General features: G+C 45.8%; 1 protein-coding gene across 1 annotated transcript in view; it reads right to left on the bottom strand.

The window, feature by feature from the left end:
• Window positions 1-10871: 10871 nt before the first annotated feature.
• The window catches only part of MRPS27 (mitochondrial ribosomal protein S27), a 59979-nt gene continuing 50276 nt past the window's right edge, over window positions 10872-20574 (bottom strand). The window contains exons 8-11 of the mRNA XM_080924986.1: window positions 18171-18273; window positions 16128-16270; window positions 13671-13841; window positions 10872-11562 (exon numbers count right to left, since the gene is read on the bottom strand). Coding sequence (XP_080781112.1) covers window positions 11323-11562; window positions 13671-13841; window positions 16128-16270; window positions 18171-18273 — 657 coding nt within the window. The 3' untranslated portion in view covers window positions 10872-11322. The remainder of the gene's footprint in view (window positions 11563-13670; window positions 13842-16127; window positions 16271-18170; window positions 18274-20574) is intronic.

The raw sequence follows: 20574 nt of genomic DNA, 5'->3' as shown, positions 1-20574 counted from the left end.
AAAGAGAGAGGGAAAGAGAGTCAGCGGGAGGGGAGGGAGAGGGGCGGGAGAGAGGGACAAAGAGACTGCAAGAGAGAGAAAGAGAGAGAGTGAGAGAGGAAGAATCAGAAAGAAAAAGAATGCAAGAGAAAGAGGTGGAGAGTTCTGATGAGATGCCCAGGGAGAAAGAGTGGGCAGGATTGGGGGTTAGAGAAGACACCAGCAACCTGGTCTGCATTTTCTCAGAGCACAGCTATTCCGTGGTCTACACAGGCAGAGTTTTCCATTTTCATCAGCGTCATCAGAAAGAGTCTTAATCTCTTAAAGCATGTTCCTAAAGAACAGAAAGGATGAAGCCTGTTACGAGAGCATGAGATTTTTCACGCCTTAATTAGATGCCTTTGCTATAAAGGCGCACGGCATAATGTAGCAGGTGTAGACTGGGTAAGCGAGTGGTTTGAGCCCCATTCAGAACTCTCAGACTTTACAAACACATGAGTAGGTTGATCTAAGGCATCCTCCCAGCATTTGTCCACCCAAGTCCACACCAAGTCAACCTGCACGCAGCAACACCCAAGCCCACCCCAGTTAACTGAAGCAAATACCAAAGCGGTTGGGAGTACATCTGGGAGACATTCTGCCTTAGGAAGTGACTTGAATGTACAAAGATACCCGATGCACTTATTTTTTAATGTGAGACAGCAAGTTTTTAAAACATCCATGTAGGATTGTAGATACTCCAGGTAAAGGAGTGTGTGGGGAGGGAAGGTACTAGAAGCTCATCCAATTGGCCCAGTGGATTAGTGAAGAGTCATGCTTGGTGAACATCACCACTTCTGACGTGCCCGTGGCCACTCAAGTAAGTTGTACCTTTTGTAGCTTCTTTAATGCTTCAAGACTGAAATGGCTTCTATGATCAGAACCGGGAAAACAATGAATCTTTTGGTGGAAGAGGTTCTCAGCTAGTGCACAGTATCTGCCTTCCTTTGTCTTGCATTGGCTATTTTAATTTTCCATTCATTTCAACACATGGGAACACGTGTACAGAAGATTTTTTTTAAAGATATGTAAGAACTTTTCATAGATGAACTTTTTAACAAATGTTTTCATTTACAGGAAAACGCAAAGAAAAATTTGAAGCAGTGGTCTTTTTTTTAACTATTATTTTAGGTGTTTTGTAAGACAAAAAAAATCGAAGTTTCTTGAGGTTCTGGCAAGATTTGAAGTCTGATATCGAAGTCGTGATATTTATTTAAAAACCTGTCGCTACTGGAAACGGTGGTACCTCCCACCCTTTGACTCTCATACTGTGAAAGTGTGAGTCTGTGCTGTTTGAGAGTGGGTAGGTGGCAGGGTAGGCTACTGTTCAGGGCATCACCCAATGCTGTCCCCTCCCCCTTCCAAGATTATTCACCATGGAGTAAAAGAGCCAAGTTCAGAAGCACCCTAGCACCAGTTTGCTTGGGGCTTTCCTTTGCTGGAAAACATAAAACATTCAGTGAAAGAAATAAGAGATGGAAAAACGAATGAATACTCCACTCCTACGTTCACAATGTAGAGTTCAGACATAATGTCCGTCGCGGTCATCACTGAACCACAAACTTGTGACGCCAGATCATGAGGAAAACTTTTGCCAAGTTTCCAGTGGCAGATCCACGTACCAGGGTTCAGAGGTGGCCAACTTCTCAGTGACTGCTGTGCTGTGCTCGGTCATGCTACATTTCCTTCAGACTCTTTAAGATCAACAGAGTAGTGAACAATGACCTCATTTTATTTTCTATGTTAGTTATTTATTTCAAAATTTACATTTTAGTTTATTTTTGTCTGTGAAGTATATTTTTCGCACTGCTATTTACTCTGAGGGTTTAAACAATATTTCTCCAGGGTTCCCTCACTGAGGACCCCATGCAGTCTTCTTAATGCTGTGAATCACATTTTCCAAATGTTTAATTTTTTTAAAGAAAATTAATGTTCTATTTTTGTTAGGCGTCTCTAGGAATGCAGCTTTTATTTATTATCCTATTTCTTTCAAACCCACAAAAGTGACACATTAAAGGTACAAAAATGTCCTATATGATGGAAAAGTCATGGTGGTGAAAACAGAGCTCATTGACTGTAAGCTCATTTGCTTCTCGCTTTATTAGACAGGCTGAACACAGGGTGATAAGGATTGAATGGTAGCTGTTGGGTTGGTCCACATAATGCACTCGAAGAGAAACAGTTTCTAGCCTTCTTGCCAAATCCAGACCTCTGGCTGACTTTTCTTTCATAGAAGATGGAGTTACTTTCCACTTTTCCAATTTAAATTTATTTAGGCTTTCTATTATTTTGTTTTAAAATATATATATATATAAATACCTTAGAAGAGCCATAGCCAGCCTTCAGTTTCTAACCACTCGGCCCCATACTTCTTGTTGTTTATACAGAATCTAATGGGGAAAATACTTTGCGAAGCTGTCACTGATGCACTGGCTCTGATTCCTACACAACTTGGCAGCACCCCCTGCACCCCGTCCTCCGTGATGGCCACAGAGCCGAGGACACCCGGGTGAAGTACATTTGCTTTAAAGGTGGCTCCTGGCCTCCCAGGTACCTCTCCTACCTGTGTGGCTAATCTGATCTTGTTTGTTCCACACAAACACAATTAGTTTAGAGGTAGCCACCACAATGGACAGGCTACATTTGTGCTGAGAGCTAAAAACCAACACAGACTTCTAGAAGATTTGTGCATACGATTCTTAATCCAATTGTATAGATTGAATATTTGAGTGGAAGGCGTTCCCACCCTGTCTAAATGATGGAATTCTATTGAGCTAGCACTCCCGATAATGACCTTTTTGGTAGTATTTGTAAACAAAATTCTACAGAGACTAAATCTTAGAGATAATCCTCCATTTCAATTTTAACCAATTCTGTCCTCTTTTTCCATACCCCGAACCCCATGCATGCTTTCTCAGTCTTGTGATGGGACTGGACACAGTGACGGACTCCTCGCCCCAAACACCATTTTCCATGGAATTCAAAAGAAAAAAAAAGTTTTTTTTTTCCCTTAAACGTTACATATCATAGTGAATGGTTTCCCCAAGTGTATATGAATGTTTTAAGTGTTTCCAATAGCTTATGAAATTTAGGAGCTTTCTAATACTCGTTTTATAAATTTAATCATTTGCTAATGGAAATTTTACCACCTCCCATTTCTGTTACAAATCTTAGCTCCCGGAGCGGCGCTACAGTTCTGGAGTTGTTTTCCTCACCCCCCTCTGTCATTTGTCACAGGAGGACCCTGCTTGACAATGACATTTGTGATTTAGGATAATGACTTTCTTTTTCCTTCCGTACTTCAGATTTAGGGAGAAAAAGATTCTGTTGCCATGGGAGAGGAACTGTAAGCGTTTGTCATTTAACCAGCTGAACAACATACCTAAAGCAACCTAGGGATTTGCACCGCTTTGGTAGCAATTAGATTTTATTCACCTGGTATTAAAACTATTCACTGTATCAGAAAAACAAACACCGAGACTTTATGAATCCATCTCAAAGGCAGCATCAATAACTTTTCAGTGAGGAAACAACAGCTAATAATCGGCTTCTCCGCACGCGTGGAGCTCCCGGAGCAGGAGCCCTGGAGAAGCGGCTCTGCTCAGCCGCCCGCCGGTCCTTGCTTTCTCGCGCATGCGCGCGCGCGCCCGCCCGCAGGCAGCGTGCACTCTGAAGCCGGGCTGTGGAGAAGCTCACACACTCTCGTTCTGAATGGTGTTTGTGTCGGTCTGCAGCTGTGTATGTATGGTATTACGTCTTATAACCCTGCATCACTTCCATCCTATCCAGTCATATCTAATGTAGAAAAATTAGTTTCCAGTGAAAGTAATATGTAGTGCTTTTATGATATTTGTGTGCAATACCTCCTCTTCTATTGAGGATATTTGATGTAAAGGAAAAAAGAAAAAAAAAAAAAAAAACCCAGAAACTTGGTTCCACAATAAAATACAAAGTGGCAAAAGTTCATTCATGTGTCCAGAGCTTCTTTGTCATTTGGGCTTTGCTTCCAGGGTCAGGGGTTTCACGGTGGGCTCTTGGCCAAGAGGGCTCCAGCTGATTTTTACAACTTATTTTTGGTGTCTTTTACAGTCAAGCCAATAGCTCCTCAGGGGAGGGACTCTGTGCCCACAAGGAGGCTTGTGAACACAAGTTTTGTAATTAAGTGGGCATTTGATGGCTGGTGGACCACCTAGGGGGGCACCTACCCCAGAGGTCCAGCACACTGGAAGAACCTTCATGAGGTAGAAGGCCTCCCTCCGAGGGTGTTTTAAGGATTAATGTTTCGAACTCTAAAGATGAAGGGGAATAAAAAAAAAAAAAAAAAAAAAAAAAAAGCAAATGCTTTTTATACCATCAAGTAATCAAAAGACAGTTTCTTTTTATGCATCTTATATAAATCTTCTCCACAGCCCTTGATTCGTCATTGAAATCTCATAATGGAATTTATTTCCAGATGGGTTTGGTAAGAACAAACTCCCCGTTTTCTGAATGTGTCAAGGGCAGGTCTGGAACCTCATGTGTGCACTCACTCTCAATAAGCACACAGCACAAGTAACAATCTTGCTTTAAGTAAATATTTAAAGGGATATTTTATTGGCATGGTCTGAGGAACATTGCAACCATTTAAAAAAAAAAAAAAAAAAAAAAAAACCTCCCTCAATATTGCACAGGCAAAAGCAGCTTGGGTCGTAAGCAAAGACCAAATCAGAGTGGGGAAGGTTGTTTTTGAGCCCAGACGTTGCTAGACCACAAGGTAAGCTAGGTCCTATTCTGTAGGAACCCCACCCCCCATGGCTCTTGTTCACAAAGTGGGACTTTACAATATTTATCATTTTCAGTGCTGAAAAGTTCACATTCCCATGACATCTTCTGCTGCTATGATGAACTAAAGCCGAAGCTGAGCCCACTTCAGACATGTTACCTCTTCTCAGCCACACCCAAGAGGATATTGGGCGCCCACAGAATGCCAGTCCCCTGACTCCTGTGGTCATGCAACAGCATCTTCATTTGGGAACTCCAGACTTCTAGTCCAGTTCTACTCAGGTGGAACATTCCTACAGGTCATTGGCCCACTTCCCTGAGGAACGGTGTTCGGAAAGAACAATGATGCTCCTGCCATTGAAAAGAAAACCCATAATGCTCTCCCTGTTTAGTCTCTATTGCTTCAGGAAGTCCCTTGGGTACCCTGGCCATAGGTCTTAGTCAGGGGTTCTGAGCCATGAATATTTTGGACTGAGGGGTTCTTGGGGGGTGGCAGTATACTCTCCTATGCCCTCTGAGGTGTTTAGCAGCATTCCTGGCCTCTACTCAGGAGATTCCCAATAGCAGCCCCTCAGCTGAGTGTCAAAAATACCAACAAACATTACTAAAAGTGCCCTGGCCGGAAGCTATTTATTCCCAGTGGATCAGCACAGGTTTGCCCCAGACTCCTGTGGACAGCTGCCATTGGTAATGTACGGGCCCCGCTCTCATAGCCAGGACAATTTGTTGGTTGTGGCAGTATGCTAGGCCAGCAGTGTCACCAGCCAATGAAGGAATGGGGTTCACACACATGCTCTCGACCACCATGCCCCTTGGTGAAAGTCCGTGTGCACTAGACTCATGGAGGGTCCCCAGCAGGACTGAGCCTGCCCTGCCCCCACTTAATTGATCACTCCCAGGTGGTTTTTCCTCTTTCCCTGTTGCATTTCTTGGGGGTCACTTCAATGGGGTCCTTGCCTTCTATCTCGTGTGTGTGTGTGTGTGTGTGTGTGTGTGTGTGTGTGTGTGTGTGTGTGTGTGCTGACTCCGGCCCTCCAGCCACTGAGGGTGGTCTCAATGCTTCAGTACTTTTCTGAGATCTCTTGTATATGTGGAGCACAGGTACAGGAGTACTCACCATTCTTAGGGATTACATACAATAGTGTGTGCGTACAATAATGTATACAATAAAGTAAAGGGTTTACTATGCCACTTGGCTATGGACGATTGATAAATATAAGCTTTTTCCAGGCATGATGGGGCAGGCTTCTATCTTCTTCACCTAGTTGTCTGCTTGGAGATAGCTAAGTAGGATACAAACACCTATCTGACAAATTTCACCTGGTCTGAATCACCCACAGAGGTTTCTTTGTGGAGAGTTCTCTTGGGAGAATGATACAGCCTGGTCCCCAGACTTTCCATCCTAGAGGAGATGTTCCCCAGTAAATAAATATAAGTGTTGTCCTTACAGTAATGACTGTTCTCTGGATACAGTTGAGAAGGTAAGAGCCTCTGTTTTCATGGAGTTTAAAGTCCATGGCCACTGATGAGTTCAGGGAATTCATTCAGACTAACACTCGAAGGGGTGTGGCAAACTTGCCCTGAGGATGGTTCATATGAACCTAAAGAAATCAGGGCGGGGCCTCAGCTCAATCCCGTGGCAGCGGGGAGCAGGGTAAGGAGAAAATCAAAATGAATATTCTTTTTCTCAGTGGCTCCATTTGGTTTAAAATGGTACGTTTCTCTGGAGCCCATATGTGCTAGCTCAGTATTTAGGAGGCAGAGGATGGATGATCTTGAGCAGGAGGCTAGCCTGAGCTACATGGCAAGACTCTGCCTTACCTACCAAAACAGACAGAAGAGCCCAGAGATAGGGGAGAGCCATGCAGAGCGACACTGAAACGCCTAACTCGCTCTGTCTGGTTACTACAGATTAAGTCTCGGGAAGATGGGCCCACTAGAACAGCGTGCACGTTACAGGAAGCCAGGAGACCCAGCAGAGAGCAACACTCCGTAGAGGCAGAGGAAGTATACTACTCATGGCCATCAGAAAGTAGCGGGGGAAGGGTGCTTGAGTTCGCCAGCACTGGCTATGAAGGACCCTGAGCATCTCCAGGCAACAGCATCAGGTGGGGACAGCCCTTGGGGGGTGTGTCTCTGCAGGGTCACTTCCACATCTTTTGTTCTTTCTCAGGCAGACCTGCTTACACCTGATCCTGCGATTGATTGCATCCACACCTCGGTGACCCAAGTGAAACAGGCTCCTAAAAATGGTCCCTATGCCCGGTAGTTAGACTGCTCAAGGGGCATTGCATGGCTGCAGCAGAGAACAAAAGAGCAGGCTGGGTTATCCGTATTGAAAGCAAAACCAGGAGAGAGAGAGAGAATGCTCAGTGCTTAGAGCTCAGTGGCCATTCTCTTGCTGAATTGATGGCCATCGAGAAAGCATGACTGAGATGTCATCACCGGTTTCTGGTCTCACACGTGCGCACATGCCCACGAATGGGAACATATGTCACACACCCGCATTCACAATCTACAACTGTCCCACCAAATCAGATATCCATAGCCTAGTAAAAGTTAAACTCAAGGCCAAGCAAGGCTGGTGCCAACAGAGCCCTAAAGCAGCATTTGTATTTCCCTGGGTTTTGTTTGTTTGTTTGTTTGTTTGTTTGTTTGTTTGTTTTGTTGTTGTTGTTGTTTGGTAAGGTGAGTAGGTTAGGGCTCTAATAGGTTTAGCTCAATCTGCTCATTTTCATTCAGTTTTAAATGATTTTTTCCCCAGAGCACATTTTACACAAGACTGTACCCACGAGGGCCATGCACACGGACAGCTTGTGGATGGGAGGTAGAATGGGAGGTAGAGATGGTTGTGAACCACCATGTGGGTGCTAGGAAATGGACACTGTTCCTCTGGAAGAACAGCCTGTGCTCTTAAGCACTGAGCCATCTCGCCAGCCTCCCCTCCCCCACCCCCGAACCTAAGTTAATTGAAGGTGGCATCTGTATTACTCACCTCTGACGGTGACATAGCATTTAGCATAGTGCATATAGGACACGCTGAACAAAAAACTGTGCAGAGTATGTCTGAGGCAGACCACAAGTTCATCAGCTGGCCGGTGGGGCCAAGTGGAGAAGCTCACCAAGAAGTGATTTTTCTGGAGTTGGAGAAACACCATGTTGTACCATAGACTGATAAGATGGAGAACAATTTCCCCAGGGCTAAGCAATGAGCCACATTCTCAAGAAGCTTGCTGACAAACAGGAGAAAGATGAGCTAGATTAATGATAGAATGGAGGGGTTTTGAGTCCAACTTCAGACCTAGATGAATGAAGTCAATGGGGATGATGCCACGTGGAAATGGGAAATGGAATTCTCAGTGGTCCCAGAACAATTAGCAAGTAAGAACTGAAGCTACAAATGAGTCTGTGTCAAGGAACAAGAGGATGGTAAGGTATCACTTGAGAGAGGGGAGAAGGTGGAAATGGCAGGGGGAGGGGCACTGTGAGGGGTCTGGGAGAGCACAGGTATGTGAATGACCCCATTTTCCTGACAAAGCAGGAAGCATCTCCTCAGTTCTCAGGATGAAAGGGTCTTGGGTTCACATTGGAGTGGTGAGAGGCTGCTAAGGTCAAAATGAGTCTATAGCTAATCATAATGATCAATGAGTTCAGAGGACAGCCATAACTGCGAAGAGGAATTCAGTCAGTGTCAAATTTACTACCCAGTACACTAACACTAGCTCCACAGGAAACAAAAAGAAAGCCAATTTATGATATACCAGTTACTCTCAAGGCTACTGTTAAAAGAACCCTACATCGAGGGGCTTAAAAGCTGACAGCATATTCTGGAGGCTCAAAGTTTGAAGTCCAGTCATGGTGGGGCTGAGCTGTCTGAAGCCTCCAGCAGAAACTCCTGCCTCGCCTCTTCAGTCCTCTGAAGTTGATGGGCCTCCTATAGCTTGTGGCTGCTCCACTTACCATAGTCACGCTATTCCTTCCTTCTGTGTGTTTGTCTCTGCATTCACAGTGCCCTCTTTAAAGAACACCAGTCTTAGTGGGTTAGTAATCTCATTTTAATTTGATACTCTCCACAAAAGACCTCATTCCCAACTAGGGCCAGATTCTAAGGGCTAGGGACTCAACAGATCATTTTTAGAGGATACAATTAAAAGACTGTTCCAGATGTAGGCCCATGGATGCTAAGTAGGCCTAAAAAGTGGGAAGAAGAAAAGATGCTAATACAAACAACAGGGCTCTCCTGGGCTGACCGTAGTCTTGGAAGGAAGGAAGGAAGGGAAGGAGGGAGGGAGGGAGGGAGGAAGGAAGGAAGGATCCAAACCCTGAAGATCAAGTTTGGGTGCCAGGGTACAGATGAAGGGTTTGCAGGTGGCAGGGACAGGGGATGAGCTGCTTCAACAGTGGTCCTGGTATGTGATAAAAGCAGAGAATGGCATTTTAGTTTGAAGACCTCAGATAGTCTATCCCAGATCCTCACAGGCTGAGACATCAGTGGAAGAGACAGAGGACAAATACAGCGAGAAGCTTCAGCTGTCAGGTAAGAGAGGAGGGCATCTTGGCTTAGAAGACAGGTGCATGATGGGTAAGGAAGAATGAACTGGGAAGGTGAAAGTTCCCAGGAGGGGGACACTGTCACAGAAGTAGCTAAGGAGGAGGAGGCTGCAAGCTCCTGCCAGGACAGGAGTGTCCCTTTGAGCAAGGATTGGAACTGCAATGAGTTTGAAGGGAAGAACAACAAAGGCAAAATGAAGAGTCAAAGAATAACAAGATGCTTCCAGAACAATCATCCTTGGTTGTCACTGGATTTAACCTGGAAACCCTGCCTTTGATAAATCCAAATGCCGGTCCTGACTCTTGGTGATGACCTCTACCTGACACTCCTGCCAGCCTGGAGACCCTGGCTGAGGTTATACATGGAGGACATAGTGCAGGCTGGGGCGCATGTCTGAGAGGACTGTAAGGACTGTCATTACTTGTCCTAGCCTGGCAGGAGAGGGCTAAAGGGTGCTGCCCTAAACAGTAAGAATAACAAGGGTAAGACCCTCTCTCTCCTTTTCTCCAAAGAGAAATGTTCTGGAGTTATTTTGGTGTCTTTCTTTGCCCAGGTTCTGATAAAAGGATACAATCTTGAGTAAAGATGTACTGGGGTACCTAAAGGCAACATCATGTGTCAGGCAAGTCCCTGACCCTCTCCCAGAGAGGTTTCCAGGAATATCCCATCTTCTGACAGTTTGTACCGAATTCTATCACCTACACACTTGTTCTAAGAACAGAAACAAGAACAATAAACCTTACAAGTTAACTGGAGACCAAGACAGAAAAAGTAGACGGTGCAGGTTAATGGTTCTGTGTGCAGTTAAGAGTTAAAAAGTTTCTGTTTGTCCTGGTTGTTTGTTCCATCTGCACCAGATGTGCAGGAAGTACTCAGGCAGGAAGCATGTTAGGATGTATGCTTGTCCCTGATGGGAAATGCAGTGGCCCTACGGGTATGACTTTATAAGCCTCAGCAAAATGTGACTCGATATTTTCTAGGAACTGTGGACTGGTTCTGGCCAGAGCCCATCATCTTGGCTAGTATTTAATTAAAGATTTACTTCAAATTTGGCTCAAAAATGGTGGAATTGGTATTTCTCTAGCAATTCTCAGGCTAAACACCATCCCCTCTTCATTTTCCCTCTTAATAGAAATGTGTGCTTTAAAGTTGTATGTGTACACATGCATACCAAAGGCTCAATTACATATTTGACAATTTGTGGAAAGTTACCCCCCCCCTCCATATGCTGAAGTCGGTGCATAAGGGTTTCGCACCTAGGGCCAAGTTTCTTCCCCAAAGCCCTTACATTCATAAGTGTCACTGTGGATACCTGTAATCAGAAACCTAGTGAGTTGTGGTCTGGAGACCTGTGCTAGAGTAGGGCAGAGCATGATGGGAAAGAGGTACTGGGATTGTATGAGCACCCAGGGCCAGATCACCAGGATATTTGTTTTGCACTAGTGAGGGGGACTATAGGTACAAGGTCTCAGGTATAGGGGTTCTTGAGGTGACCAGAGTGCCAAATAATTCCACAAAATCACACGGCAACAGAGCACATGGTAAGGTTTATTGGCTTCTGCGCAGGGATGGGAAGGGGCAGGCCATGAAGGTGCAGGCTTTATAACTGGTGCACACACAGTGCTAACAGTGAGAGTGTAACACACTGACGGCTGCTCACACTGTGGCCACAGCTGCTGAGTCACAGAAGTGGGCTAAAGGAGAGTCTGGTTCTTGAATGTGGGTGGTTCTTGGTTTACCAACACCAGGACGAGAAGCAAGGGCAGGAAATATTCAAACACCTCGCTGCAGACCCGATTCTTCAGCCATGGCTTCCGTCATGCTCACCCAGTATTTCCAGTCTGTGCCCAGGACTCCACTGTGAGCCGTGGCAGCCCCTGTAAGAGATTTAGCTGGTGGCTTCCCCCAACCGTTTGCCACTTAGGTCCTTGGTCCTTGACATCTAGATGGACAGACAGTGTCCTGGCAGAACGCTGGGGTGACGGGGCACTTCAGGCTGCATTCCCTGCCGCCCTCAGCGACTGGTACTCTTGCTTCGCCTTCTCCCTCTGTTCCTGTTCCCTCTGAATCAACTGTATCCGCTCCAGGTGCCACTCACGAAGTTTCTGCTCGTAAGCGGCCAGGTCCTCAGCCTCACAGGCGGGGAGTTTTTCTTTTACAAGCTGTGTAGTCAGAGTCAGAAGACTTTCCGACTCAACTCTGTTCAACTCCTGTAGTTTGGACCGAGAGACCTGTTGGAAGCAAAGGGAAATGAAAAGGTAAGGGAGAAAAGAGGCCAGTGAGAAGCAACTGAGTCCTCCGCTAAGCTGCTACGCGATCCGCTTGCAGGCAAGGTGCCCCACAACGCAGTTCAGCACAGGACGTCACCACGCCTGGCTCACTAAGTGCAGCTGCACCGTCCTTACTCCCGGCCTCAGGGCTGTGTTCAGTTCTTATTTAAGCCACAAGGGATCCACTCAGGCCTGCTCCTGAGCATGGGGGTGAGCATGCAGACAAGATGGCGGCCCAGGGGGCTTTGAAACCTGTCTTTCATCTAAGTGACTTCCCTTGGTTCCTTTCAACAGATGGGAATTGTTTCAAGGGTTCCTCACCAATGCTAAACAGCCTCCTGGAGTGCAGGGGCACTGTAGGCCTCCACCTGCTGTGCTCCCCCTAGGATGCCCTTACCACCTGCCTGCTTACTGCTCCAATAATATGGCAGCCTGGTTGGGTCAGTGTAGTATTCCAGAACACTTACTAAAAGCATTAATCTACTTAAGTGCTTCAAGATGCAGATCACCAGAGAGCCACATGTAGGGCCCCAGCTGCTGATGAGCTGTACCGTCACTGTTCTCAACTGAGGTGACTTAGTGCACAGATAACATCTGGCCAGCCACAATGGTGGAAGGAAGCCAGATCAATGAGACCCAAGGAGCAGACAGAGGTCTAAGTATAAAAACAGACCCAGATTACCTCAGACTAATGAAAATCAGGAACAGAAAGAAAATGTAAACTGAAAACGATTTCTTTCTGACACAATTTCCAGGTAGTCTGAGGCCAAAGAGATAGCCAGGAAATCTCAACTGTGAGGCAGTTAACTTTGTCCAAATCCCAGCTTCAGTTATAGACAGGCTCAGTGCTATGTCACGTAAGCTGTAAACTAGACTCTCCGTCCAGGCCTCCTGTGAGGAGAAAGGAAATGGGGAGGAGGGGGAGCAGCTGCTAACACAGCTAAGGTCACAGATCGCAGGCTACAAACATTCCTTTCTGCTCTTTCTTGACTGTTCAGAGAATGTACTATGGAAGGGAAGGCTGCAAGTCAGTGGAGGCACAGGTTTTCATCCTCTGAGATGCAGTGGACATAAAAACAATCAAAACCACACAGAAAAAACCTTAGCACTGAGGCAGCGTGAGTGTGGTGAATGTTTTCCTTTAAGTTTTATATACTGACAGGCAAAGTTAAGAGAAAGGATTGTCTATAAATTCTCTACTCTGCTTTGTTCTTGGGGTAAGATAGGAGCTTTAATCTTTTTATTCTTAGTTTCAAATTACAGGTGAGAAGCTAAGCAATGCCTTCCCGTCCAGAAGTACGGGGAGAAACAAATGCCCAAACTACAAAGGGGTCTGCCATGAGGGAAGGCTTGCCGTTGCTGGTTCAGAACAGACATGAGGGCAAGGGCCCAGCAACAGCTCTCCTCCCTGCGGTGAGAAGGCACAGCAGGGCAGCTGTGTGGGTGGGAAACTCTCCTGTCCTATAATGATGTCATAACGAGAAAGTACCTTCTTCTGGTTGTATGAGACAGACAGGAAACAAAGAAGAGAGCAGGACCATTCATTTTCTTCCCTGACACAGGCAGCAGAGCATCTGGGACACAGAGCTCAATGCCAGTTCGAGTGCTCAGCGCTGTTCTGGGAACCTGTCCACAGGCAGTGTCTCTAATGGCCCTGCTGAATAGCACAAAGCTGCCAGGCATGAGCCACAAAGGATGTCTGAATCTTATCTCTGCTGAAAATGTGACTAATGTCTAACTGGGTTTCTCATCCAGCACACTTGGTATAGTGTAGAGAAATGACTGGTCACCTTCCACACTGAGTGGGAATCAGGCTATTGTTAAGAGAAGGCCACCAGGGATGCCACGCTGTCCCAGTGAACAGAACCCTGAGGAGGGGCCACCAGGGATGCCACGCTGTCCCAGTGAACAGAACCGTGACTGATGACCTCAAGCATGAAATCACAGAGATCCCACTGGTCTCTTGCAAAGCCATGGCCTGTGGGAAGTAACATGACTGCAGTTCTTGAGGTGAGCTTTTAATGCTGTGTGTGACTGATGCAGAACAAGGCTCGACTTCTACCAATCACCTGAAACCGCTCTAGGTATCCGGGAAGCTTAGACTGCTCTGGTTCCTCAGTGTCTAGCTGCTCCAGCAGGTTTGCTGAGCCTAATCCGTCTTCACCTTCCTGGGGCTGTGTCTCCGAAGCCTGGCTGTCTGGAGCCGTCACCACCCTCAGGACTCCATCCAGCACATCGAGCTATAGGGCACAAGAGTGTCAGAATGACATCGTTTGCAACAGACTTGACTTTGTGAAGGCCAGAGATAGAAACGAGGGAGACCCCCGAGACTGAGTATGACATTAGGGTAATAGCTAGGGGTTACTAGAATGGCAGTTCATTTATGAGGTGCTAGGTTCAAGTCCTCATGCTTCACACAAGAAAAAAGAAAACAATCACATTTTTCTATATCACCAACACTCTCAGATAGCATGAGTTTCAGCATAAAACAGAAGCTACAAACCTGAGCTAAGTAAGGATTGCCTGTATGAGTGAATCAGCACAGTGGTACATTAGGTTTATTTGTAAATAGCCAGGTAGGAACCCAGGAATTACGTCTGACGGGTGTTAAAGGACCTCCCCCGCTTTCATGTTTTTCTGTGGAGTCAGTCTGGACTTGGGACAGAGAAGGAAAGACTGTCCCAGAGCACAGATAACAAAAGAATTTTCTGAAAGCATGTTAAAGCTGTTGCATACAGGCAAGGCCTCTCCCAGAGAAAGACCCCAGCTCACAGAGTAAATTAGGGATCGGCCTAATCCACATAAGCCGCTGGCCAAGGCCAGAGATGCACACAAGAAATTCATTTTAATGAGGTGCTTTGTGTGACTTAAATAATAAGCAACTGAAGACACGGGAGTTCTTTCTGTTTGGTCCTCTTACTTGTCCACCTCTACTGTGTGGCACACCTCCCTTAACCCATGCAGGGTTGGTCACCAGAGATGGGAAGGGGGCAGTAGCAAGGCCTGCATAAGCACCTGTTTGACTGTGATCAACCCCACCAGTGTCACAGCAGAACAAAGCACTTACAGCACTCCAAGGGCTAGCTGCTTCTAATCTTTACACAGACTGGGTATACAGCCCATTCTTACTGACATTCCAATAAATTAGAATAAACATAATGTAAAGTTGGCTAAAATGAGAAGGAATGCTTCCCTAGAGAAGGATTTGTGTATGATTTGTTTTTTTCAGTTAAATACGGGCAGCTTCGAAGTGTGTGTTCCTTGGTTATAGTGACAGGGAAAGAACATTAATGACATGAGTTGATGTCAGCATAATGTGCCACGGTGGGCACTGCATTGAATATCTCAAGACTGAAATGAAAGCTGAGGGTGAGCCTTGGCGTTTCAGGGTCAAGGCCACACAAAAGAGCAGCTCCAAGGCAACCTTTCATTTTGATAAGACAGTGCCTGGGCCTCTCTGGACAGAGTAGCGAGGATGGGAGGAAACACTCTGACTCGGTGTTGGTGGAAGACCTACTGTGTTTCCTAGTCTGAGCTCAGCCCGGTAAACTCACGGTGTCAAGGGTGACTAAGAAATGAACATTGGCACAGGCAGGAGGACAATGTTTGAGACAGGCAAACGAGACACCTTGAATGTTGACAGAACCATGTGACACTGATTTCAGCATCACGCATGTACTACAGGTCAGTCCGATGGGAAGAAAGTAAGATGGTGTCTTCTCTGATGCCCAGCTCCTACGTGGCAAGATGAAGTGTCAAAGGGAGTTCGTGTGTGTCTGCATGTGGACTTCAGAGGACAGTCTCAGGTGTCACTCTCAGGAGGTAGAGGACAATCTCTGGTGTATCACTCTCAGGAAATTTCTGCTTTTTTTTTTTTTTTTTTTTTTTGCTTGTTTGTTTTTGGCTTGAGACAAGGCCTGCTGGCTTAACACTTCACCTTTCTAGTCCAGGCTAGCGAGCTAGCGAGCCTCCAGGGCTCCCGTCTCTCTGTTCCTCACCCTGCCATTACTGGACTGTAACCACACGCCTGGGCCTGGCTCTTTAAGTGGTTCTGGGGATCTGAACTCTCTTATTAAGTTGTGAGGCAAATCCTTTACCAACAGCCAGGGCTGATTAAAAAAAAAAAAAAAAAAAAAAAAAACTGCTATGTAGTCTCTCCTTACTACATGAGGGATAAATCCACCAAAATTAGTTAATCTCTCTATTACACCAACGCAAATTCCTTTTGGATGGGGGAGGTGGTGAAGAGGGTGGTATTTATTAATCTGAGCTTGAATTTCAAGGGAGTGAATAGTTTTCCTCTTACATAATGAGGTATGAATCAACAATAATCTTACTTTCCATTGCCTTTTTGACAGCAACACTGAAAATGTTTGTGATTTCTTTTCATCCTTTTAAACTGAATAAATACCAATTCTGTATAAATACAGAAAGCAGAGGAAGGAGAAAGACAATAGAAGCAAATGCAAACTGCCCAGCCGAACCTCCATGCCTCCCTTTGACAGAGTGGGGGTGGAAAAACATACCGCTTCTCTACACAGCTTGAGATCTTCAGGGGAGGAGGCCACCCTCTCCATCACTTGAAGGGCTCTGTCAAGGTAGCCTGCTGTCCACATCAGAGGCATGCCACGGTATACAGCCTGCAGCCCACGCTGCAGTTCCACCTTCCCTGTGGCCAAAAGAGCAACAAAGACTCCTCAGCCATGTCTCCCCACTGTGTCTGCAGCCAAAGGCTTGGAAGGGACCAGCAAACAACAGCCTAGACAAGGACCCTCACCACACACACTTTAAATGACAGCTTTGTGAACGCCTTTGATGCGTTTCATCTGGCTGGAGATTCACCAGGGCCCATGAATCACTGGGCTGAGGAATTTTGAGAGTCTGACAGAGCTGTTCCTACAGGAGGCTGCCATTAGGACAAAGGAAAATGGTACTACTGCTTATGTTTCAAGGCCAAAACCTTGCCCAGAACAAGCAATGCCACAGCTCTCCTACTGGGAGAACCCTGTGACTATCGATGACTGTCCCTGCCAGGAAATGTCTCACCTGTTTTGAAAAGTGTCAAACAGCCAATCTATTTTCTTTATGGAAAAAAAAAAGGAAGCAACCAACTACCCAGTCAATCAAACAAACAAAACCTCCACTTTGCGTGTACAGAAGTTCTTAAATCAGGGTCCTAACTACCTCCAAGATACAGGGCCTGAGTCTCCCCTGGGTTGCTCAAACTGCCATGCAAGCAGTGGTGAGGCAGCAGGGCCCTGGGCAGTAAGTACAGGGGCATCTGCACGAGGGAGAGCCCTCTTAGCACAGAAGAGCAAAGTCACCTTGATGGCTTGGTCTTAAGTCTGCCTCCATGCATCTTTCCTGGAAAGGAGGATTTGGGAAGCTGTAGGAGGATACCAGCAGGCAAAGCTTATCAGGAGGTGGCTAATTTTAGATCTTTAAGGTGCTTGGGCTGGACAGGGATCATTCAGGGCTGCCGGCCTAAGTTGAGTGAGGCTGGACACAATGAGAGCAGGGCAAAGGTGGGGGTGTGAAGCATGGCTGCCTAATACAAGGAACCTGGGCCTCTACTCAGTAAACAATAGTCAAGTGCGTTTGCTTAGCCTCACCAAGTTTCTGAGTGATCTGTGTAATACGGCAGTCCTGAACAGTAATCTGAATACAAAAGGGAAAGATGAGATCAGTGTCCAAAGTAGGGAGCAACTAAGCAAACTGATTTTAAATAAGAACCACAGGTAGGGGGGTATCAGAAGCTCCCCTATGACTACATAGTCACACAAGGCTAGCTGGGGATGCCCGAAACTTTGTCTCAAGCAACCAACAGACCAACCAGCCAAAAAAATCAAACAAACTCCCAATAAAAAAAATGACAACAGAACCTTCAAATCAAACCAAACAACAAAAAGAGTGAACACTCCTGTGTGAGTTCGGGAGTCAGTCTGACAAACTGACTTAGGAAGACAAACTAAGGTCTCTCAGTAGTTTACAGTAGAATCAGTATTCAAGAATCCAAACTATATTTTGTTGGCAAAAGTTGGGCTTCAATAGCAAAGAGCCACCCCTCAGAAAGACGGGCAGGAGCAGGGAGCAAGGGAAAGGCACTTTCATGGAGGTCTAGCAGTAAAAAAATCTCGGCAGTCAGGCAGGATGCTCTGCCTGGATCCCATACAACCCAGGTGCTCAGGCTGCTCTGGTCCAGCCCCATTTCCAAAGCCATGGGTCACTGAAGCCACCATTCCACCTGGACTATACAATCACAAGGGACCAACAGGTGACTCTAGCTGTGCTGATGAGAGTACCAGTTTACATATGCTGCCCCTTCCTCACACTGATCAAAATAAGTTTTTCCTACAGTTAGGAGAACCAGGTCTGAGCTGGTTGGTGGTGACAGGTCTAATGACACCCCTTGACTGTCTAACTGGACCGTTATTTTGTTGTCTATACATGTAAGTTATAACTGGAAGTTCACTAGAACATTTAAATGAAGTTTTAATTTTAGTACCAGACAGAAGGCTGTGCCACATCTTTCTACAAAGAACAGTGTGAACGAGGCTCACTTAGCTTACCGAGAAGCGCATAGCCATACAGCTGGGAACTCAAGCCCACCGTGTTCCTTTGTTTTAGTCCTGGAAGCAATAGGGATGCACCAAAGTCTCTTTCTTCTTCCCACTGCAACAGAACACAGCAGATACACTGTCTATTAAAGCCACAGATACTTCATGCAAAATGTGATCTTTTTAAAAAATGACACCAAACAGCATGCATTAAGTAAGCTTATGAAAATAACAAATTTTGTAGAAGTTATTCTGATTCTATAAATAAAAGGCATTCTATTTTTTAAAAAATCAGAACAGAAATGCCCTTTATATAACTAAAGACTCCTGGATGGTGAAATCGTGACGTGGCTTTGGTTTTCTCCATTGTGTGTCTCATGATTTTGGTAATGAGCCAGAGACTTTCACAGTCAGACAAGAGAACACTGGAGTCCTCGGGACCCACACTGACTTGAGAGGTCAAAGAGGCCCCTGGCTGTCAGCCTCACATTTATACTCTCCAGAGGGAGAGCAGAACACAGCAGAGATAAGACTCCTTCCTCACAGTGTTAAAGTAAGCACCACCATTAAGTTGCTTTTAGATAAATTTGTGCCTCTTGAAAACAAACCAGGCAATCAGAAACACTTAAGTCACTGTGTCTTTCCAACCTAGGGTGTAAAATTCTGTCAGTAAAATTGAAGCCTTTTGAGGAGACAGGAAAAGAACAAAGAGGACAAAGCCACAAGCCTCACTGGGCCTGCCACACACCAGTCACAAATGTGACTGGGGCAGTCCTGGACCGCTGGGCTGAGAAGGTCTGAAAAGACCCAGACAACGGGAGCTGTAATTCTCTAATGCCCTACACAAGGAAAGAGCTGCAGTGCTTCTCCCATGGTCTCTGCCCTGGGAAGCCAGTGATGGTCTGCGGCTGCGACTGCTGCTGGGGGCTGAGGCTCCACGCCGCACTAAAGGCACAGATCTCCTCACCATGCCTCACGAAGCCACAGGCTCAGCTCTTGGGATTTTCCTACATCTTGGAAAATAGTGGATCCCCGGAAAAGGAAACTCCTTGTGGGCTTCCACGGCACAGATGAGGAAGAACTTCTTAAGTAAGGACCTGGTCTCTTCGGATGAAAGAGTATGTGCTGGAAAGCAAACCTGGGGGTATATGCCTTCTAATGTTCTGACCAATAAACTACATCTCAAAAAGCCAACATTCAGATCTAGGGAAGTTTATGTTTCCTACCAATAGCCTGAAAAAACGGGTTTGGTGCAGAAAAGAGTCTGACTTATTTTCTTATACTTTCTTAGTTTTCAATTTAATTTGTTTTTAAGAAAAGTTTTATTATGTAGTTCTGGCTAGCTTGCAACTTGGTATGTAGACCAGGCTGGCTTCAAATATTTGTTTATTAGTATATCTGAGTATATGTGAGAATACATGTGTGTGTGTGCATGCGCACACATGAGAGAGAGAGAATGTGTATGAGTCTGAGGGCCAGCACCCTATCCACGGAGCCATCTCACTGTCCTTAACTGTCCTCCCTTTAGAGAAAACAGGAGCTGCAGTGTCAGGATGCACCAGCTGAGTGGACAGCACATACACAAGCAGCTGCCATCTGTGGCGAACTGGGAGCCGTCATTGTTCACGGGGTTGATGGCAGAAGTGAACAACCCGAATCTAAAACCCAAAATGGTCCAAGCTCTAAAACCGTTGGGCATGACACAGAGAACAGAGAATGCTACTTTACAGGAGACATTTCATGTACAAATTAAGCACAATACATATCAACCACCCTTATGGCATGTCTGAAGTACACATAAAACATGGACCACGTTGTTTACATTTGATTCTGTCTCCTACATATCTCACTATGTAAATATCCCACAATTTCAAAAAATCTGAACTCCAAAACACTTTAGGTCCCAAGCACTTCAAAGGATATTCTACTGGTAGTGTGGGCTAGGTCAGATGCCACTTTACCAAGGTTTGCCCATTTTACACTATGCCTTGTCTATCAACACAAAGCAAGCCTTCACCCCCACCCCCGCCTGCCACTGCTCTTCACAGGGACACCTGAATCACCTACACTTGCTGTCTCTTCTGTATACTTCTAAATCCCTTATTAATCCATCCCACCCAGGTTTATTGTGCTGACGTCATTAAATTCAATGGCCTGTCTTATTCCTACAGTATCCTGTTTCCTAGGCCCTGGTTCTTTGTGGTTTGTCCAATACATTCTAAATTTTCCTTCTTATTATCGACTGGCACTAATTTGTATGTATGTGTTTGACATAATACACATATCCATGATACTGACTTCCAGTCGCTTCTTTCTCCAGTTCATTTGCACACGCTACATATGGACACATCAGCTCCAAGTGTCCTCAAAGTGCCCCAAGTTTACACCACGGTCAGAGCCACGTTGGCCATTCCCT

This window comes from Micromys minutus, assembly GCF_963924665.1.
Source record: "Micromys minutus genome assembly, chromosome: 11".
Taxonomy (NCBI): Eukaryota; Metazoa; Chordata; class Mammalia; order Rodentia; family Muridae; genus Micromys; species Micromys minutus.
The sequence above is the reverse complement of the archived record's forward strand: the minus strand, read 5'-3'. Positions and strand labels throughout refer to the sequence as shown.